General features: G+C 40.1%; 1 protein-coding gene across 1 annotated transcript in view; it reads right to left on the bottom strand.

The window, feature by feature from the left end:
* LOC147031777 (ras-related protein M-Ras-like) overlaps window positions 1-22,775 on the bottom strand; it is a 787,730-nt gene extending 764,955 nt beyond the window's left edge. Inside the window, exon 1 of the mRNA XM_085867509.1 lies at window positions 22,647-22,775. Coding sequence (XP_085723635.1) covers window positions 22,647-22,722 — 76 coding nt within the window. The 5' untranslated portion in view covers window positions 22,723-22,775. The remainder of the gene's footprint in view (window positions 1-22,646) is intronic.
* Window positions 22,776-23,098: the final 323 nt, after the last annotated feature.

Below are 23,098 nucleotides of genomic sequence, written 5' to 3'. Positions count from 1 at the left end.
TTGCATGGTGTTTGTGTAGTTTTGTGTGGTGTATTGAATGTGGCATTTGTGTACTGGGGTGTGATGTAATTAATAAGAGACATAACAAAAACTGCCACTTTATAGCTGCTGGCAGTGATGCCCGGGTACCAAGACATCTCGCTTTGATTGGATGCTTGACCCTGACCCATGACGTTTATTATTATTCAATTGAATTTAGAAAGGGATGAAAATAAATACAATTCAAATCAAATGGAAGACCAAATAGGTCCAGTCCTGCGTTGGAGTCATCAGAAGGAACCTGAACAATCAAAAACCAAAGATGACATCATCAGGAGGAACCTGGATAGGATTCGCATTTCAGCTGCGACTCCTCTACCCTCAAACCCATCCAGGTACAGCCAAGTGAGCATTGTTCAAAAAAACATAAATAAATAAATAAATAAATAACCCACAACAACAAAAAAAAATAATAATTCTGTCTGCCAGACCATGTGTCGGATCAAGTTGAAATTTAAAACATGTATTGCTCATCACTTCTCGATCATAAGTGTGAAGTTTCATCTCGATTAAGCGGTTCCAGAGAAATCATTATTTAATATTTTTCTTCAATCCAGTATGGCCAAACCATGTGACCTATAAATGAATCCTCAACAAACTTGTCCACCCAAGGTTTGGGGGACATTTGTGTGAAGTGTTCCCTCGATCCGTCCAGCCATTATAGAGAAGAAGAATTTTATAGATTTGAGGGTAAATCCAATATGGCTGCCAAACCATGTGACCTGTGTCATATGTGTGAACCTTTTGCTCCTCATGGACAGATGGTCGGTCATATAGTGTAAAGTTTCATCTCGATCTGTTCAGCCACTTCAGAGAATAATATTTTTGAAGGTTTTTTTTTTTTTTTTAAACAATATGGCTGCCGAATCACGTGATCGATGACATCATCAATTTTTCTGTGGACCATTTTATAGTCTCCTGAGATGACCCTCAAAAATTTTCAGACTGATCGGATGGAGTGATTTTTATACATTTGCAATTATGACGTCATAAAAAAAATCACACTTATTCCCCATGAGGACGACTTGCTATGTGCCAAGTTTCAATTTTTTCCTTGGTGTGGTTTCAGAGATATAGAGGTCCAAAGTTTTTTTTCCCATTTTTCCAACATGGCTGCCACACCATGTGACCTATGACGTCATAATTATTAAAACATTCTACATGAGGAGTCGCTCCTATGGTGAAAATTTCATTTCAATCCTCCAAGCGGTTTTGGTGGAAAACAAGAAAGTTCTGTCCAAACAAAGAAATGAAAAAATCACTCATAGAGTGACACTTGGCGAAATGGAACGGCACTTGGTAGAGCGCATTCCTCCGCCAGGCTGAACAGTTTAAATTTTGGATGCCACCAATAGGTCGGATCTGAATCCGGACCTTAACCAAAATCGAATCGGCTTGTTCGCGTCACCGAACCAACTCATCCATCTTGTTTTGTCACAAGTCGTCCACAACTTTTAGAGATATCATGCTATACATCGTTTTTGGCCCCGTCTCTCAACGGTGAAGAATCACTTGAAAAATTCTCATATCCAGATCCAGATCCGGATCTTCACCAAAATTTCAGAACGATTGCTTGAAAAATGTTGCCAAAAATCGTGTGACAGACAGACAAACGCAACAGACCAACATACTTGGCAAAAAAAATAATAATTTCGCCAAATAACAAACGGACCCTCTCCTTTGGCGAGGGTAATTACGTATTATAAAAGATCCTTTTTTGCACATTTCACGTCATTTTACATCCTCATTGACACTCACAGATCAATATGAAATATGTCAGGTACACATGCTGTCTTGATTAAATCAGTCAGAGAGGTGACGGGAGGCACGCCCGGTACATTGGACAGTAAAAAGATGTTGGCCTCTTTTGTACTATTGAGCATCTCATTTGGAAAACATCTTGAATGCCCCTTATACATTGAAAGGGATTAAACTTTGTGCCCAGTTTCCTTGTCGATGAAATATTCCTTTTGAAGGAAAAAAGTTTTTGATCCCAAGTTGTATAATTATCTGTAAAAAAATGATTGAATTGTAGCTCATTTCAAGCCAATACTCTGAGAACCAATTTTATAACGATTGTCATGTTGACAATGTTACTTTGGCTAAAATGGACTCCCAAGAGTGGGATTTTTGAAGTTTCTTTAATCCCCCATTGCCAATTAATTATCTGACCCTTTGGACTCGAGGCTAGCCCGGGATTCATTCTCACACTTATTAATTTCTGTCCATGTCCTTGTTTCTTCCTTGTTTGGCAGTTGTTTTTCAGCTTTCTCTCTCCTTGTTCATTATTCTTTTGTTTCCATCCCTCTATCCTTAGTGCCCTACCGCGGCCACTCCATCCCCGTCCCTCTCGCCGTGTGCTTGCTCAAGGTCATCAAGTCTATCGTACACAATACAGTGAGCAAGTCTAAAAGCATTGAGAGCATCCAGTGTGAAGGAAACGCACGATTTGGGGTTTGTGAATTTGGGAACAAAAAATAACAACATAAATAAAGAATCTGTCAAAAGAACTGTCAGGCACGAATCGGTGCCCACCGGGGATTCCGAAATTGCCAATTTGAGTCAATTTTTTTTTTATTTTGATTTACTTGAAAGTGGCAAAATATTCAAAGGAGACACGCACCCACGGAAAGCAGAGCATCAAAAGAATCATTTTCTTTCTCCGCACAAAATGGGATAAAATAACAAAACAGTCAATAGTGCGGCTCATGATTAGACAGCGATAGGCGTGCGATGTGTGGATGTATAGGTTAGTAGGTCATGTAACATCCAACACCCCTTGCACGCACACTCATGCGTGTGATAAAGGTCTGATTCGGGGCAGCTGGATTCATTACCAAAAGCACTTGAAGAATGTCATTGACAGAGTCAACGGTTGGCTGCATTGGAGATATCACATCAACAAAGTTTCCTTTCCTCTGGTTGAGGTGTTCCCTACCCTCGGTGTTCATGAGGGGTGTTGATAAGATTCTAGGCATGCCCAGGCAAAAAATAGCATTCCTTTCCTGCAGTAATTCTCTGCAGACTACTGTAGTAGGACCTGTTACCAACTCTAGTATATGAGAGTACAACTATCACATATTGCAGTTCTGACTGTAGTTCTTTTTGCATGGCCGGGATCTTTGTTAGCACCGGAGTCAGCGTTTCTGTGCTCATTTTAAACTGACATGCACGAGTATATGCTATTAGTGTAAGAATCTGATGGCGTTTATCGTTTCAGATTATAATACACAAGTCTCATACGTCATACAATGATGGATCTCAATAAAATTGACCATTAAGATCTCATAAAATATTTATGCAAAGGTCCGAGGAATTACAGGTGTGCATCTCCTTCAAGACGCTGTACCTGTGCGTGAGGCTCATGTTGCACAGACCACCATTCATGACTGTATCACCTCCTTCCACCCCTTGTAGAGACCAGACGTGGCCCCCGGTGACTATTGTCAGTTTTGACATTTGAACTCTCACCTGCATGGCCTCCGATTCGCTGACGACGAGAAACTGACCACATCAATCATGACGTGGTCGAAAGAGCAATCTGAACTTCTATTATACCGACATAGGTAGTTTGAAGGACAAATGAAGCAAATGCATTGCGATGAAAGAATACGATGTTAAAAAAGAAAGAGACAAGCCAGTAGGCGACATGGGTGGTCGTGACATAATTGCATACTAGTCATACAGTTTTTGACGGATCGGGCTGAAAATGTTTGACAAAGAGGTTGATTATAGTGCGCATAAAAGCCTGGAAGCCGATTTTTGATTTTCGAAAAAATAATTTTTTTAGGATTTTTCAAATATTTCAAAGTCCCGTTGCTAGGCAACAGTGGTGTCCATAGCAACGGTGCTCAAAAGCATAGAACTAGATCCTGGTATGAACCTACCTGTCAAGTTTCATCAAAATCGGTTGACTCCTCTGGCCTCCAGAGCTGTCCATTACATATATACAGACAGACGGAAAAAGTGAAAATAAGGGTACTCTAGTGGTCGACCACCCAACAAGCTGGTAGGTGACATGGGTGGTCCCTACATAATTGCATACTAGTCATACAGTTTTTGACGGATCGGGCTGAAAATTTTTGTCAAAGAGGTTGATTATAGTGCGCATAAAAGCCTGGAAGCCGATTTTTGATTTTCGAAAAAATAATTTTTTGGGGATTTTTCAAATATTTCAAAGTCCCGTTGCTAGGCAACAGTGGTGTCCATAGCAACGGTGCTCAAAAGCATAGAACTAGATCCTGGTATGAACCTACCTGTCAAGTTTCATCAAAATCGGTTGACTCCTCTGGCCTCCAGAGCTGTCCATTACATATATACAGACAGACGGAAAAAGTGAAAATAAGGGTACTCTAGTGGTCGACCACCCAACAAGCCGGTAGGTGACATGGGTGGTCGCTACATAATTGCATACTAGTCATACAGTTTTTGACGGATCAGGCTGAAAATTTTTGACAAAGAGGTTGATTATATATATATATATATATATATATATATATATATATATATATATATATATATATATATATATATATATATATATATATATATATATATATATATATATATATATATATATGTAGTATGCATAAAAGCCTGGAAGCCGATTTTTGATTTTCGAAAAAATAAATATTTTCGGATTTTTTTCAAAAATTTCAAAGTGCCGTTGCTAGGCAACGGTGGTGTCCAGAGCAACAGTGCTCAAAAACATAGAACTAGATCCTGGTATGAACCTACCTGTCAAGTTTCATCAAAATCGGTTGACTCCTCTGGCCTCCAGAGCTGTCCATTACATACAAACAAAACATACAAACATACAGACAGATGGAAAAACTGAGAATAAGGGTAGACCACCTATCAGCGACCACCCAACTGGTGTTTCTTGCACTATTGTGCCTATCTCCTTCATACAGCATTTTGAACGGCCCTCATAATGAGCCCACTTAGCTACGAGTACACCCCATGCACTTCATGGATGTGTTAGGGTGGTTAACTAAACAACACTGAGCGGAGCCAACACTCCAGTCTCAACACCCACAGCATCGTCTCTCACTGTGCCAAAGACGTCATTACTCAATCCCACGTCGGACACATTCTCAAGCACATATTTTTTTGTACGCGAGGTATTGAATCTGTCAGGATGATGCTGTGACGTAAGTGGTACCCACTGTTCATAGCGTTGACAGATACGTTGAAACATAAAACCAATCTGTAAGCTCATCATAAGCCCCTCCCTCATTAGGAGGCAATATACACTTGCTGCTGATTGACAGAACAGGACGTGGACAAGTTACGATTATGGAATGCATCTCATGTCGGCCAGATCAATAAGCTTCATTCTTTTTGGTGTTTCATACTCCAGAGGATGGTGATTCTCCATCGGCAGGTTCTGAAGCATGAACAACAAAAATTGAACCTTATTGATCCTACCTGCTTGTGTACAATACATACATTTAGGGGAAACTTGAGTGCCTAATATCCATCCATCCATTCATTGTGTGTCTCTGTGTGTCTCTGTGTGTCTCCGCCAGTGATATTAAGTGCCAACCAATACTCTTGTACAAGAACAGCGAGTGGATATCCCAATGCACCCCACTTTGCCATATTCAAGTCAATACAATGAATGCGACATTTAATTTCCACAGAACACACATGAACCCATCCCTGCTCATGATGGCATGAAATGTCCTTGCCATACCCGTCTCAGGAGACCACAAATTATGTACAATGGTTGTCTGTCATTCATTTTGCAGCACTAACGGTGGAATTAATGTGGTTTCGATGAAGTTTTGAGGTGTGCGGGTATCTCCAGGTGTGCTTGTTTGTTTGGAGAATGCACGCTAGACCAGGGCATAATAACCAATATGAACCTCTGGTCACATCATTATTGATGTGCAGGTGTACCCGCTGATGCAGTACCCCCCCCCCCCCCTGTGAAGGTTCGAGAAGTAATTTTGGGATTTTGGTTAGTGTGCCGGCAATAACTCGCTGACAACCTTCATCAAGAAACACCATCCGGGATCCACCATCGACCACTCCTTCAGGCAGATGGGACACCCAATTTCAACATCTCATCCGACAAAAGGTGTATTCACTGATGCAACACCTTGCCTGTGAAACACAAGGGTGACGATTTACAGTCGGCTAGGGAATTAAACCTAGGCTCGACAGAACAAGGACAAGTGCGCATGGCATAACTTTCAGCTTCCCCATCAGCCCTTCATGTGCATCAAAATGTCCCTTTGTTCCGTTCATGGCTGCCCGACATGCCCCAATGTCAGTAAAAGACGACCACACTACCCTGCTTGCGTCACCTTCTGAAAGTCTTGATATTTGCAACTATTTTCCAAACCGTCAAATTGCCAAAGCAAGGCATCCATGAACACAGAATTAAGCAATTCCTGCAGTACCTGCAATTCTTTTCTTTTTTTTTTTAATAGAAGCATACAATCATCATAATAATAATAATAATGATCATCTTCATAATCAGAGCTGTGCGAAAAATTGCAATTTGGGATAAAATTGGTTTCTTATTGTGAAAGTAAAAGCTATCAATTTATGCATTTGTGTAATTATCTGCTGATAGTTATATGCTATGTACAGTTTATAACTATGTTTAGTGGGCGATATTGTTTATACTGCATTATTCATCCCATCAAGTGCAAACAATATCATCATCATCATCATCAATGTACCATACTATTGACGGAGCATCGGTGCTGCCGAGGCAGTCTCTAAAAGCAAGGGTTACTCTGGTCGGTTTGCCATTGCCTTCCCATCATTCAGTCTGGGCAGTAATTTATCATAACTTCAGCATGCCGGTGAGAGCTCGCCGAGTGCGAAAGACACCGTGGGATTTGAACGACTACTGCCGGTGGGCAGGTCCTCCGGCTTAACATGCACATGAGGGATGGCACACACATTGATGCATTGATGCCTCACCATGCACGAGAAACACCAGGATGAGAGTTTACATCTAGGTCGAGATTTGAACCCAGGCTACACTGGGTATAGTCAAGTGTATGTACCTCGAGGCTCTCCATCCAGCCTTATAGCAATACTATAAAAATTTGTTATAAAGGTTCTAAATTTCCCTTCCGATGTACTGGATGCAAATAGTACTTTAGAACCTTTATGGAGCTGACCTCAGCAGTACATCTTACTTGCGTGTCATAAAGAAGCGGGAGTGGCAGAGTGAAAGCTGTGAGCATTTTAGCCTTTCAGGAATGTCATGCAGAGCCATAGTGATGACTTGCTTGGTAACAAAGGAGCTGCTGAGTTGGTGGCTCTGGTTTCAAATCCACTCGGGTTTAATCGCCCACACTACACAACCGTGGTGTTACTAACACGGTGTTCTGCATCCTGGAGCCTTCCTCAATTATAAGTGAGATTGCGGGTTGCCTGGAAATCAGTTTGCATCGCTTTGTAGGATCTTGCAGAATATTTCACATAATGGATACCATTGTACTGTTATATGCCCCCAAAGTACGCGTTGACTTCACTATGTACTCGCTAAGGCACGTCGTTGGTGTATCTCGGCGTCGTGTAAAAGGGTTGTGGGTTTGCTCTTGTGGAGAGCTGAGTTTGAGTAAAACGGATGAACCTTAAACAGATTTGTGCAAGCTTGGCCCATGAGGCAAACAGGGTAATAATGCAACACATAATGTTTCGTAGGTCTGGTGAGAAAGTGGATGCGATTCATATTGGAAAATTTTGTTCTGAACAAAGTACACCGGCTCGAAGGAATGAGAAAGGTACAATGCAGAGAGAATGTTCGGAATGCAACATATGAGAAGCGCCAATGTTTATAATTTTTTTTTTTTAAACATATAAATATGCATTATTAGTTGGAAAAATATTTTCTTAATAAGTATACATCCTTGTATATTAAACCAGAGAGTTGGTGGCCAAGCCACCCAATGCTCGCCTGTTTATACGTTTATCATTTTTAAAAGACGAGTCCAATAATATTTTTTATGAAGCATTGCATTGAAGTCTGATCCAAATAATTTTAAAGCAATACTGTATATGTATTTGTATATTTTAATCAGTAAACTAGTACACATATTAAATGAATGGCAAGCATCTACTATAAACAGGCGAGCATTGGGTGGCTTGGACACCATCTTAGGTTGAAATTTGAATTTTTTTTTTTAATCATTTGTTAATTTCAACTTCACTACATCAATAATATACTCCAAAGGAACCTCCATGCCAAATATCAGCATCCTAGTACACATATTAAATGAATGGCAAGCTTCTAAATAACTTGCACCAAAAACATTAACGTTGATGTGCTACAAAAAAGTTAAGGTCAAAAGAGGTCAAAAATTTAAAACATTTGAAATTATTTTTTAATTTCAACTTCACGACATCAATAATATACCCCAAAGGAACCTCCATGCCAAATATCAGCATCCTAGTACACATATTAAATGAATGGCAAGCTTCGAAATAACTTGCACCAAAAACTTTAACGTTGATGTGCTACAAAAAAGTTAAGGTCAAAAGAGGTCAAAAATTTAAAACATTTGAAATTATTTTTTAATTTCAACTTCACGACATCAATAATATACCACAAAGGAACCTCCATGCCAAATATCAGCATCCTAGTACACATATTAAATGAATGGCAAGCTTCTAAATAACTTGCACCAAAAACATTAACGTTGATGTGCTACAAAAAAGTTAAGTTCAAAACAGGTCAAAAATTTAAAACATTTGAAATTATTTTTTAATTTCAACTTCACGACATCAATAATATACTCCAAAGGAACCTCCATGCTAAATATCAGCATCCTAGTACACATATTAAATGAATGGCAAGCTTCTAAATAACTTGCACCAAAAACTTTAACATTTTCACTCTGACGCTCACGCTCACACCGGGGGTATCGCTATAGCTCTCTGTTCTTCGAACGGGCGAGCTAATATTCAAAAAATCCATGGCATATCTCAGGCTATTGTGAGTGTCTCATGGATAGAATATTTGAATGTCACACTTATTTGATTTTTTTTTTTTAAATCATTCACTCAAAGAGTAGTTGATGCATGGAATGGTTTGCCTGAAAAGGTAGTGGCAGCTGAAAGAGCAGATAGGTGTAAACTGAAATTAGAGAGGTGCCTGGAAGTATTGAGAATAGAAAGGTACATGGATATTGGCAGGACTGGTAGGTCGTTTGGGTATGGTATGGATGGATGATTGTGGAGCTACATGTGCAGTGATTGTGATGTCTCTGAAAGGGTCATGTCAAAAAGTGAACGCCTGTTGCTTTGTTCACTCCACACTCTACATCAATGTCCATCCACCCCTAAAGCACCCCACCGCCGGATGGACACACACACACACAGACACACACACACACACACACACACACACACACACACACACACACACACACACACACACACACACACACACACACACCTTTGTTGAGGTCCCATTGCCTGATCCACTGTTCTCTTCAAAAGTGTTCCTCCCCACACCCCCATCCCACCTCCCAGTGAAATGAATTTGATAAACTGATAGATTGGATTAATATGGTGTTCATAAAAAAATAGGCATGATGGGCAAAATGGCCTTCTCCTGTGTTGTATTTCATTGTACAGGATATACTTACATATCATTATATTTAGTCACTGGCATATATAACTCCTGAATCGACTCATAAATACCACATATAGAAAACACACACATGTAGTATTCACATCCCCTTGCAATAATGCCACATTTAGATGAATTATGAATTATGCACAGCAGAAACAAATTTTCCAAATTAACTTTTTATTCATAACTGAAGAGATCAAACTAAAACTGTTATAGTTGAAGGAGGCTACCTTCCAGGAATACCTGCAAAAAACATGCACAAATCAAAATTCACTGGTTGCAAAGGTATTCAGCCCCTCAGGTCAGAACTTGGTGGAAACAACTTTTGCAGCAATGACTGTTGTGAGTTTTTCTGGGAAGGTCTCCACAAGCTTTGCACACTGAGATGGTGAAATCTTTGCCCATTCTTCACGTAAAAATTGCTCTAGTTCTGCCAAGTTTGATGGGGATCGTCGATGGACTGCGATCTTCACGTCTCACCACAAATGTTCAATTGGGTTCAAGTCAGGACTTTGACTGGGCCACTCAAGAACATTTATTTTCTTCTTATTCAGCTCATCCAGTGTGGTTTATCTTTATGCTTCAGATCAATATCCTGCTGAAATGTGAATCTCCCACTCAGTTTCAGATTCATGGCTGACTCGAGCAGGTTTTCATCAAGGATTCTCCTGTACTTTACACCGTCCATTGTCCCTTCTATCCTGACAAGCTTACCAGTCCCTGTTGATAAAAAGCAGCCCACAACATGATGCTGACACCACCATGCTTGACAGTTGGGATGGTGTTGACTGGGTTATGTGCAGTGTGAGGTATGTGCAAGATGTAACGCTTTGGTTTTAGACCAAAAAGGTCAATTTTTGTCTCGTCTGACAAAAAATCTATTCTCCATATGCCTACAGTATCATTAAGATGCTTTTTTTGCAAACTCCATATGCTCTTCGAGATGTGTCTTTTTCAGTAATGGCATCTTTCTTGCCACCTGTCCAGAGAGGCCAGCTTTGTGAAGGGAACGGGATATTATTGATTGATGAACACTGACCCCCATCACAGCCATAGAGCTTTGTCGTGACATCCCGAACCAGTTTCCTGCTTGCCTGGCTGCTGAGTTTGGATGGGTTACCTGGTCTGGGTAGAATGTGGATGGTATGATACGTCTTCCACTTCTTAATGATGGATTTCACTATACTCATCGGGATAACGAGTTATTTTGAAATCCTATAACCCTCTCCGGAACAGTGATTCTCCACCACTTTATATCTGAGTTCTTTGGAAAGTTCCTTGTCCTTCATGTTTTCCTTGTTGGTTGACCAAGTGAGTTTCACCTTAAAACTCCTTCGATAAGTGGGGGAGGTCAAATTTTTTACGTAAAACTGCTGATGACATACAGGTGAAACCTAATACACTTATTTTGTAATCTTTCAAATAATTTGCTGCCGAAGTGATTTAGGGTTATTTTGGCAAAGGGTTTGAACAATAATGCAACTGAGAATCATCTGATTTTCCCTGTTATTCTAACTTCCATTTTATCTGCATTTTTTTTTTTTTGCTTTATTACTTTGGAGTAGTTTGTGAACACACCATATATGTCATATATATATATATATATATAAATATATATATATATATATATATATATATATATATATACATGCATAGTGTTAGCTTAATTGTTCAGGTGGTAGGCTTTGGATCTGAGGATCCCGAGTTCAAATCCCCCTAAGCTGTTGAATTAATACCAGATGGGGTTTACTCTGCCTGTCATCTTTCTGAGGTCGGCAAAATGAGTGCCAGCTTGCTGATATCCTGTGTTGGAGTGGCGACCCATCCAAGATTGTGCCCAATAGCAAAGGAGACTGCTTAGGCAGCACCAATGCTCTGCACAAAGTATGGTCCCAATGGATGGATATTATGTATGTGTATGTAATATACATACACACACACACACACACACACACACACACACACACACACACACACACACACACACACACCCACACACACACACACACACACACACACACACACACCCTATATTAAGTCTACACCCCCTTTCAAATTTTTCACCTTTCGTTGCCTTTTTGCCAGGAATTAAATTGCATTAAATCAGACTTTTTCCACATCGCAACCCACCACTTCCACATGAAAAACAAATTCCACAAATTTCAGAAAATTAATGTAAAATACGAAACTAGAATATCTTGGTTAGATACAGTGTTAATATTGCCATTGTTTTATGGAAATTAAATTCGAGTCTTAACCGAGCTGAAATCTGTGCTTGAAAATGTAGCAAAACATGGCATTGCCCTCATGGTTTAACTTAAATTTTGGCTTTTCATGGCAAATAAATAACTAGTTTAGCCTCTGATATTAAAATTTTTTTTAAAAAAGTGAAGAAAACTACTAAATTCTCATTTACTGACATGACATTGATCCCAAAAAATAAATACTTGGGGGGGGGGAGAACATTCACTCTTTGAAATAAATCCCTCAATTAAAATAAAAAGGATAATCTTATGCAATCAGTATAGGTATGGAACAGATATCTATTGGTTTTGCAGAGGGAGAGAGGGAGAGAGAAAGAAAGAGAAAGAGAAAGAGAAAGAAAGAGAGGGGTCTGTCATGTCTCTCTGGAAGAGAAAGATGGGAGAAGAGGACACGTGTTGATCACAATGTATACCCCATGTGATCCCTTGTATCTCCCACATGATCAGAATGATGCTTTATATGCAAAAGAGGCACGATTCATTTATCTCTTGTTTTACACCCTTTCTTATAATTACACAAAATTATTGAATGAAAATTTTTGGGACTTCAGTGTGGCCAACGTGAATCGAAGAGTGCATTATTCTGCGGGATTTAAAGCGAAAGTGATTGCCTTAGCTGAAGAAAAAGGAAGTCGTAGAGCAGCTCGTGAGTTCAAGATTGGCGAAACTTGTGCGGCGATGGCGGAAATCGAAGAAATCCCTTTGACAGTGCAGTAGAAAGAGATTTTGTTGTACTGCTTTACTCAAGTTGGACTTTGTGTGAACTTTAAATACAGGTGCACCTTGCATTCCTAAATAATGTTTGATTCACTTTTTATTTTTTTTTAAGAAAAATAGATATGCACCTTACATTTGAGGACGTCTTATAATCATGTAAATAAGATGGAGGACCGGCAGTGGCCAATTTTTTATTTTCACATGCAGCAGGATCTAAATGACTTCACAAGGTGCTTACTGCATGGTTACGGCTCACGCGGCTTGGCTATTCGCAAGTAAGTGGCCGAGCTGAGAAAATAATCAATCCCTCGCACTCTTTGAAATAGAAAAACAAGGTGAAAACACCTACCAGAAAACAAAAAAGTAAGGGCAAAAGAGCAGCCATTAACATCAATCACAAAAGCTTTTGGATGCACCATGGGAAGACAAAGACATCCAGCAGCCAAATGAATCATGAAAATGTTCGACAGATGAAAAAAAAATCACGATAAATCCGCCGGAACAAGATCAGGTGAAAAAGTGCTCCAACCCAGGATAGCGTGCCCTTCGATAAATGTTTTAAAACAATGCCTTGCAGTGTATCCCAAACAGACCAAATTAAATGACAGTGTATGCAATCACAAGGTAGAATTTTAAAATAAATCTTCGTATCCATTTTGAATTTATCGCCTTCTAAGCAAGATGAATCAATTACAATCAATACGACTGATTTGTAGGCTCAGAATCGACAAAACAACAGAGGTAAACTGTCATCGAAATATTCTATCAATGGGTAGGGGAGGGAGAGGGGAGAGCGGAGGGAAGTAGATAAAGAAAAATTAAAGAAATCGAAGGTAATGGATGATTTTAGATAAAGAGCGGGGTGAGGTGAAGGTTGTTGTGTTGGGGTTGTGTGGGAGAAAAGTTAAAGGACAGGAGATTTGTAGGAAACAGGAGTAAGAGCAGAGACAAGAGGTGCACAAATGGGTGAGGTGGGTTTTCAGGGAAAGGGGGGAGAGGGAGTGAAGAGTTAAATAATCAACCCGTAATTTTCGGGAACCTGGGATGATGTTACAAGGAGCATAAGTGCCATGGTGCATCGTCTGGCCGTACCTCTATTATCATTTTATACTCCTCTGAAAGTGATGGTGAGGCATTCATAAAACTTGGCAAAAAAAAAAAAATCTTCCTTGTGGTGGTCATACTCAAGTATACTCATATATGAGTATATATGAGTATACTCATACAAAGATGTATCAAACCATCCTCACTGTTTCCACAATGTATTTTATCAATGAAAAGCCGATAAGAATAAATGTTAACTGCCCTGGGAAGGGACGTGTGGCTGACGTTTCGAGTCTTAGCCCTTTGTCAGAGCAAGAAGGACTGTTTACGGAGATTAGTGCATTCTATTATCACTGTGTCTATTTCATTAAAAGGGTCTTTGTAGGATTAAAAAGGTCAACATGACAGATTCCATTTTAGATGGCTCAGCCAAAAAGCCCTTGGGTCCAAGATGGCTCAAAGGTCATTGGGTCACATGTAGTATGTAAACAACTGAAATGGAAGTGTATATTCTGACACAAATAGAGTACAAAGAAACGTTCGGAATGTAAGACTCAAACAAATGAATTAGCTGCACAGATACACAAACACACAAGCAATTGAAGTAACAAGTAAAGAAAGAAGTCAGTCTCTGCAAATATTTTTACAAAATACAAAAAGCAAGACAAGTCTCAGGAAAAGATACTTCTGCCTCCAAGGCTTCATCAGCAGGACAAAATGGACAACGTTGGTGAAAAAGAACCAGAAGTAGCTGAATGGCACGATGATTGCAATGGATCTTAAACCAAAAGACCTTTAATGGCAAATATATATATATATATATATATATATATATATATATATATATATATATATATATATATATATATATATATTGTGCATACATACATACATAAAACACACACACACACACACACACACACACACACACACACACACACACACACACACGAGGTCCCGGTGCGATGCACGGGAGGTGGCTTGACAGCCAGTTTGTGAAGGACTTGGGCAAACGTACTGCAGCTGACCCCGACAGAAGTAAAGGGGCTGTCACACCTTGACGTTTTAGCCAGCGAATGGCAACATATCAAAATGTATGTAAAACGCTGGCGTATGCTGAACTATTCATGTTTATTTTTTTTTTAAGTGTTTGGCGTATTCATAACGAGTTGGACGAATGCATAACATATTAGTAATGTACATAGAACGTTTCAATAACTTATAGATAACTTATACCAACGAATGCTTTGCGTGTTGTCGGCGTTCACAACGTATGCCCAACGATAGTCTAACGTGTGCATAGCGCGCGGCAGCGTATCGCCGACGATCACAAGGCGTATCCTATTAAAAGGCTGCCGCTCAACGATTTAAATCATAACCGCACTAGAAATCAAAGTGTCAAAATCACCGTCATGCCCTGTCACACCTTGACATTTTAGCCAGCGTATGCCGACGTATGAAAAATTTGTCTAAAACGCTGGCACACGTCGAATACGTTATGGGTAAGTTTTGTATACGTTAAGAGCACGCTGAAACACACTGGCAGACGTCGTAGTACGCCGAGCATGTTGACAAATTTTAACATGCTCAAAATTTTTTGACGTACGCCAGCGTATGACTCACACGTTCCGCATACGCTGGCCATAAGTCGTAGGCACGTTATGCGATCGTTGACACACGTTACTTGTAAGTTACTCACAAGTCGAAACACGTCGAGGTAATGTTTAGCGTACCTGAAACTTATTTCTAACCTATGAGTAACGTGCTTTGAACCTATGTGTAATGTATCTCCAACGCATATTGACCTATGTAGACGTATTTGACCTCATCCGGACGACCACAGAACCTACTGAACGTGTTTCTAACTTACAGCTACCGTATAATGGCGTATTGGCAGCATTTAGGGGAATTGGTATATAAAAATGGGGTTCACACGAGGAACCCGTCAGCGTTTCAGACTCCCATATATATATATATATATATATATATATATATATATATATATATATATATATATATATATATATATATATATATATATATTTTTTTCTTCGGCATGACGGTGATGTTGACACTTCGATTTCTCGTGCGGTTATAATATAATATAATTAATAGGCTGCTGCTCAACGATTTAAATCACAATCGCAATAGAAATCGAAGTATCAACATCACCGTCATGCAGAAGAAAAAAAATTCCTCCTGTGAAGCCCATTTTTATATACCAATTCCCCTAAACGCTGCCAATATGCCATTATACGGTAGCTGTACGTTAGTAACACGTTCAGTAAGTTCTGTGGTCGTCCGGAAGACGTCAAATACGTCTACATACGTCAATATGTGTTGGAGATACGTTACTCATAGGTTAGAAATAAGTTTCCGGTATGCTAATCATTACCTCGACGTGTTTCGACTTATGAGTAACTTACAAGTAACGTGTGTCGACGCGTGTCAACGATCGCGTAACGTGCCTACAACTTATGGCCAGTGTATGCGGAATGTGTGAGTCATACGCTGGCGTACGTCAAAAAATTTTGAGCATGTTAAAATTTGTCAACGAGCTCGGTTTACTACGACGTATGCCAGTGTGCTTCAGCGTGCTCTTAACGTATACAAAACTTACCCATAATGTATTCGACGTGTGCCACCGTTTTAGACAAATTCTTAATACGTCGGCATACGCTGGCTAAATCGTCAAGGTGTGACAGGGCCTTAAGGAAGGAACATACACTAACATGCACCAACTTGACTGTCTGCTCTCTATTCAGCACATACAAATCAGATGGCCACATCAGAAACATTGTCCACCATCACCATTCCAGGCAACCTAGCCCAGAGAATTCGAATATGCCGATGAGTTTTCACGTGAAAACTCTGTGAAAAGGCTTTTCTCTAATCCACTAGTTCTACAACACTAACTGGTCACCCTGCCTTTTTCAGGATTACATGTATTTACATTCTCTGTTAAAGGTCCGGTATCGGACACAGTAGTGTGAATGAAGGAAATATTGAAGGAAAGTTTGGAAAATTTTCAATTAAATGATGGGTTTCATCAAATCCAGCAACCCATTGATTCCCTGTGAAATGGTCAACGTAAAATTATATCCGGCATTTCGTGATGTAGCACTTAATTTGAAGTAGAAATTATTTCATGGTTAATCGATGTTTCCCCCTTTTATTGATGTCAGATTATATAATTGGTTGAACAGCATTTCTGTTTCACTTTCATGTGGGCCCACATTTATTACCATCGCCGAAGGAGAGAGTATTGCATTTGGGTCCGTTTGTCTGTTATTTGCAAAATCGAAGATTTTTCAAGTATATTGGTTTGTCGATTTTGGTATTCTGTTTGTCTGTCTGTTTGTTTGTTTGTTTGTTTAATCGCCTACAGGTCACAATTTTAAACCGATCTTCACAAAACTTCACCACATGGTAGAGTTTGTCATAAGAAAGAAGCCTTGTTGTTTTTCAAATCAAGAGGTCAACAGAGTCCCAAGGTCAACAACTAAGGTGGTATTTCTAAAATCCTCAATTTTAATCCGATTGACTTGAAATTTGAAAAGGATTTATATTTCAGGTGACTGAATTCAACCAGCCAATTATTTTTGAGGTCCACATCGACCAAAAGGTCAACATAGTCCCAAGGTCAACAACTAAGATCGTATTTCTAAAATCCTCAATTTTCATCCGATTCACTTGAAATTTGAAGAGGAGTTGCATATTTGGTCATTTAATTTAACCACCAATTATTTTTGAGGTCAAATTTGTTTTAAGGATTTTGCAAGTATCGTGCTCTGCACAACGTCTTCTTGTTTGTTTTTTATCTTGCCAAAACGAAGTTTTTGCAAGATATGTTCGTCTGCTTGTATGTTTTTTTTTTGTTTTTTTTTGTTTGTTTGTCTGTAATCACGTATCGATCATTCTGCAGAGCACAGTTATCATTGGAAAATTTTTGTAACTTCGCATATCAGAGGACTATAGAGGTCCCTTTCAGCGCATAAAATTTTCAAGGTCAAGGTCAAAATAAGGGTTTGTCGCAAATCAGGGGAGTCGACAAAACCCTTATTTTTTGAGTAATTTTGATCGGATCGTCTCCAAACTTCATGGGAATATAGTTCATGGTCTGGCGCTCAGCTAATTAATTTTTGGTGGCGATCGGCCTTGACCTTCATGGTTAGCGCTGGAGGTCGAAAGTTTTTGACCCCAAGGTCAAATTTTGAAATCTTAGGTACCATATCGTGTAATACCTCAAATTGAACATCTCGATGAGTGCTTTCTAGATATGTCAAGCTTGAGACATTATGACGTCATTTGGTGACGTTATGAGGCAAACGCATATTTTTCATGGTTACTCTGTAGAACGATTCTCATCGGAATCTCTCGTAGGCAGATATTCCTCAAGGAGTCGCTCCTGGTGGATAGCAGCTCTGTTCACCTCAGTGTGACCTTAAAGAAGTCACACGTGGTCACCTTTTGGCAAGATACGGGTCACCCTGCGGGTGACATTGGTTTATTTATTTGTTTGTTTGTCTGCACAGACCATACGTGTTTTTCTCCACAACCGCTTGTCAGATTGAGACTAAATTTTCACCATAAGAGCGACTACTCATGTAGAATGTTTAAATGATAATTATGATGTCATCGGTCATGAGGTGTGGCAGCCATGTTGGAAAATGGAACACCTTTGGACCTCTATCTCTGAAACCAAATCAAGGAAAAAAAATTGAAACTTGGCACACAGCAAGTACTCCTCATGGGGAATAAGTGTGGTTTTTCATGACATCATAGGTACCTTCATTATGACATCAGAATTGCATATGTGGAATGCTACATCTGATCAGTATGAAAATTGAGGGTCATCTCGGGATGAAATGATCCACAGAACAAAAAAATTGATGATGTCATTGGTCACGTTAATCGACAGCCATATTGTTTTTGTTTTTTTAAACCTTCAAAAAAAATCTTCTTCTCCAGAACAGCTGGACAGATTGAGAGGAAACTTCACACAAATGCTCCCCAAGCCCTGGGTGTACAAGTTTGTTAAGGAATAAATTATAGGTCACATGGCTTGGCAGCCATATTAGACTGGATAAAAATGTTAAATAATGAACCACTTAATCAATAGACATGAAACTTCACAATTATGATCTAGTAGTGATGGGCAATACATGCTTTAAATTTCAACTTCATCAGACACATGGTCTGGCAGCCAGAATTATTTAAAAAAAAATTGTTGTGGGCTCGTTTTTTATTATTATTTATTTATTTATTTTTAAACAATGCTCACTTGGCTGTGCCTGGATGGGTTTGAGGGTAGAGTCGTCGCAGCTGAAATGTGAATCCTATCCAGGCTCCTCCTGATGACTTCATCTTTTCTTTTTGCTTGTTTGGGTTCCTTCTGATGACTCCAATGTACTGTAGGACTGCACATATTTGGTCTTCCATTTGATGTAAATTGAATTTATTTTAATCCCATTCCAAGTTCAATTGAATAATAATATAAAAACGTCATGGGTCAGGGTCAGGTGTCCAATCAAAGCTGGGTTGCATCAATGTGGGACGTCTTGATAGCCGGTCATCATTGCCAGCAGTTATAAAGTGGCAGTTCTTGTTATGTCGATTATTAATTACATAACACCAGTACACAATACCACACAAACACCAAACAAAAGTCCTGGCAAGGGTCTGCAATCTCTGGTTGCTCTTTTCCTTGTTGTATATTGTGGTGGGCCCGTTGGTCCATTGAACCAAATTTTAATTTGTCTTCCTGCCCTTGTAGCATACCTTGTTGCCATACTGCTTGAGCATTCGCAGGAACTTTCATCAAGCCCAGATGTGTTTGGGCCAGCCAAGGTGGGAGTAGGGGGATTCTCCATCAGTTGTTATTATTGCCAAATGAAACTCGTTTTTAGCTCGCCTGTTCAAAGAACAGAGAGCTATAGCGATACCCGCGGCGTGAGCGTCAGCATCAGCGTGAGCGTGAAAATGTTAAAGTTTTTGGTGCAAGTTATTTCCTTTCTAATGTTTTTATCTACCACACTATTTTTTACTGATTACAATATACAAATACATATATTGCTTTAAAATTATTTGGATCAGACTTCACTGCAATGCTTTATAAAAAATTATTATTAGACTCGTCTTTTAAATACGATAAATGTATAAACAGGCGAGCATTGGGTGGCTTTGGCACCAACTCTCTGGTTATTTCTACGATTATTCACTTTAAATGTTGAACTGATGCATGATTTAATGAACTCATAAATTGTTTGGGTTAAACAATGTTGGTGTGAGTCAGTCTATGACTACAGTTAACTTTAACATGGTCATTGTCGAGTAGTAAAGTGTGACAAACTCATTATCGTTTTACGTTATGTACTCTACTACACTACTCACGTATGAAAGGAAATTCCACTGTTTCTCCTCTTTCGGGTTGTACAACCGCAGCAAGCGCAGTTTTCCGGCATCTTTCAAGTACCAGTACTTCAGATGCAATTTTACCTGGAACGATGACGTTGGGCAAGCTTTCTAATCTGGCGACGATTTAATCTACCTGCACCATCTCGTGGCCGAAATGTAGCTCGATGGGTGGGTGGTATTTCGATGATGTCATCATGGCGAAACTGCAAAATGCCAAATCCGCAAATGTCACGGGTGGAAATGCTCACGTAATTTCTTCATTCTGCTTTCAACTCACTCAGTCTCTCTACATTTTCATTCCCAACAGCATCATTCCATTCACAAATACTATACCATTGATAAAATAAAATACAAACACTCATGAGGTCAACGAATACAGACGTGACACTAAATACAGACGAATCAACCGGTGAGAATGTGTGGATACAAAATGCTTCGTGGGGATAGAAAATTTAAATGATAATTGAATTGAGGAATTTATGAAACCTCCCACCCACTTTGGGACCCCAAAATGTTCCACAGAAGGTTTGGCGGGGCTTGGATAGTCCAAAAACTGAGGGAGTAGTTTGGGGACGGACACACACAAACACATATATATCTATATACATGTGTGTATATATATATATATTAAGATTGGAGAAGTTGGGATGACACATTTTTAATGAAGAAGGCGCTTCCAACCAAAAGTTAAAAAAACTACATCGACTCCGCTCATTTGAGCAAAAAAGCGAGAGCAGACCCGGTCTCAGGCAGCGTTTCGCCGGCTTCACAGCCAGCTTTCTCAGACACAAGTCAATCCAGGTTTTTTTTAAGTTATGTTTGGAAGCGCCTTCTTCTTCTTTAATATATATATATATATATATATATATATATATATATATATATATATATATATATATATATATACTATAACTGTAAGAGAGATGTTTGTCTGTCTGTGTCCATGTCACCATTTTCCTCAGAGATGGCCAAACGGATCTTGGTCAAACTTTCAGAGGTTCATCATTGAAGGTCAGGGAGTGTTATTGGCAAAAAAAAAAATTGAACTCTGAAAATAAAAAAATTGGGTTATTTTTATGTGTATTTTTTAAATCACTCCATAGTGCCGAAGGCTTTGTTACTATATGAAAGGTATAATATTAAATGATCCCCAACCCCATTCCTTAATGAGTGCATGGAAGTGTTTTCGGCCCCCCCAAAAATATTTAAAACAAAAATGATTTCTTCAAAATTACAACAGGATTGGAACAGTACCGGCCAACACCGGGTATCCTGACTAGTATATAATAAAGGAAAGGTAAAGATCGAGTAAAAGTGGAAAGAGAACGAAAAACAAGTCAAAATAAATAAATAAAATCTGAAAGAATGAAGGTCATTCATTCGTGTGCAGAAATCTTCTGTTTGTACTATCTCTCGCAGCGCAGCTGGGAGCGCAGCTGTGCCGCTGATGCTGTGCCCCCTGAAGGTTATGGCAGGAATTTCTTGAACTCGACCAGGGTACCGGAAATACCTCGTCTATACCCTTTGCGAAAGACGCTGGGATCTTTCACGTCTACCACCCGCTGATGCCATCAGCAGACGGGACACCCGGCTTGAGGTCCATCCGAGGGACGGCGCAGCTTGCGATGCAACGGTCCGACAGTTTATAGTAGAGTCAGTAATCAAACTCAGACTAGACAGCTCAAAAGGTAGAAGGTATAAGTCACCTACCTCGGAGATATCATGCCAACCCAAAAAAAGAAGAAAGGTCAGCTGATTTAAAAAATGTTTCACAGACATTGTACATTATATATATATATATATATATATATATATATATATATATATATATATATATATATATATATATATATATATATATATATATATATATCAATTAACTACTTATATGAATTCAATCAGAAGAAACCTCGACCAAAAATGAGTAATAACCTTCAGACCGACTGTTCACTCAAAAATGTATTGATATGTAAACGTGATTTGGCGTGTACTTGTACCCCATTGGTTGTCCGAAGGGTAAAACTAGGGAGTGATTTCCACCGGGCATTACCACGGTCCAACAATATACCAAAGGTCCATTGAGCAATGGTCATAAAGATACACACAATGCATCTCGAAAGGCCAGGGTTACGGAGTAACCGCAAAAAGGTCATGTGTATTCGCAAGAGATTGCACCGACACCTAGACTGGGACAGCACTCTTTCGGACTTAACGTTGTCATCAGCCAATCAAAGCAGTTGATATGAGACTAATGAGACAGCGAAGGGGTTGAAAGATGTGCCACGAGAGGGGGGAGGGGTCGGGGAGCAAAAGTGCAGCGATCCGCGAGAGTGAGAGGGGAGGGGAGAGGGAGAGGGAGAGGGAGAGGGAGTGTAACGGAGCTTTTTCCAGCACCAAGGACAGCACTGCAGACAGCACGGACATCTCTGTACCGGTGTACGCGAGCACAGTATGCAGCGTTCGTCCGTCCTTATTTCCTCTTCTCCGTTCCATCCAACTCTATCAGCACCCCCAGCACCCCCAGCACCCCCAGCACCTCGAATCGGAGTACAGCTCACCTGGCAGCGCGACCACCGCGCAGGTCGCCACGACGCACAGGCAGAGACGGAGGCGCGGCCGCGTCCGGCGCGCCATGGCTCGGCTGTCGCTGTAACCCTGCCGGGGCCGTCAGGCGGTGGAAACACCCGGCGTGTGTGGGGAGGAGGGAGTGGGGGAGGAGGCGGGAAACGCAGAACGGATGGAGTGCTCGTTTCCCGGGACACTGCCGAGATGTACTCCACCTCTCGCAATCTAATTAAAAACCGAACCGGCAGAACTCCTTTAGTCCTTTTTAACATCGGAACCTGCCACTCCGTCCCCCACGACCCTCAAAAAACTGGTCAACACCTCACATGCCACCACCTTCCCCCCTCCCTGCCCCTCTTTCACACTCGAACCTCTCAGGCCGAACACCCCCGCCCTCCGCACGAACCTCCCCAAGCAATCCTTCACCCGTTCCACACAGAATAGT

The sequence above is a fragment of the Eptatretus burgeri genome, chromosome 2, assembly GCF_056783735.1.
Source record: "Eptatretus burgeri isolate ZD-2024b chromosome 2, Ebu_testis_v1, whole genome shotgun sequence".
Taxonomy (NCBI): Eukaryota; Metazoa; Chordata; class Myxini; order Myxiniformes; family Myxinidae; genus Eptatretus; species Eptatretus burgeri.
This window is presented reverse-complemented; position numbering and strand designations above follow the sequence as displayed.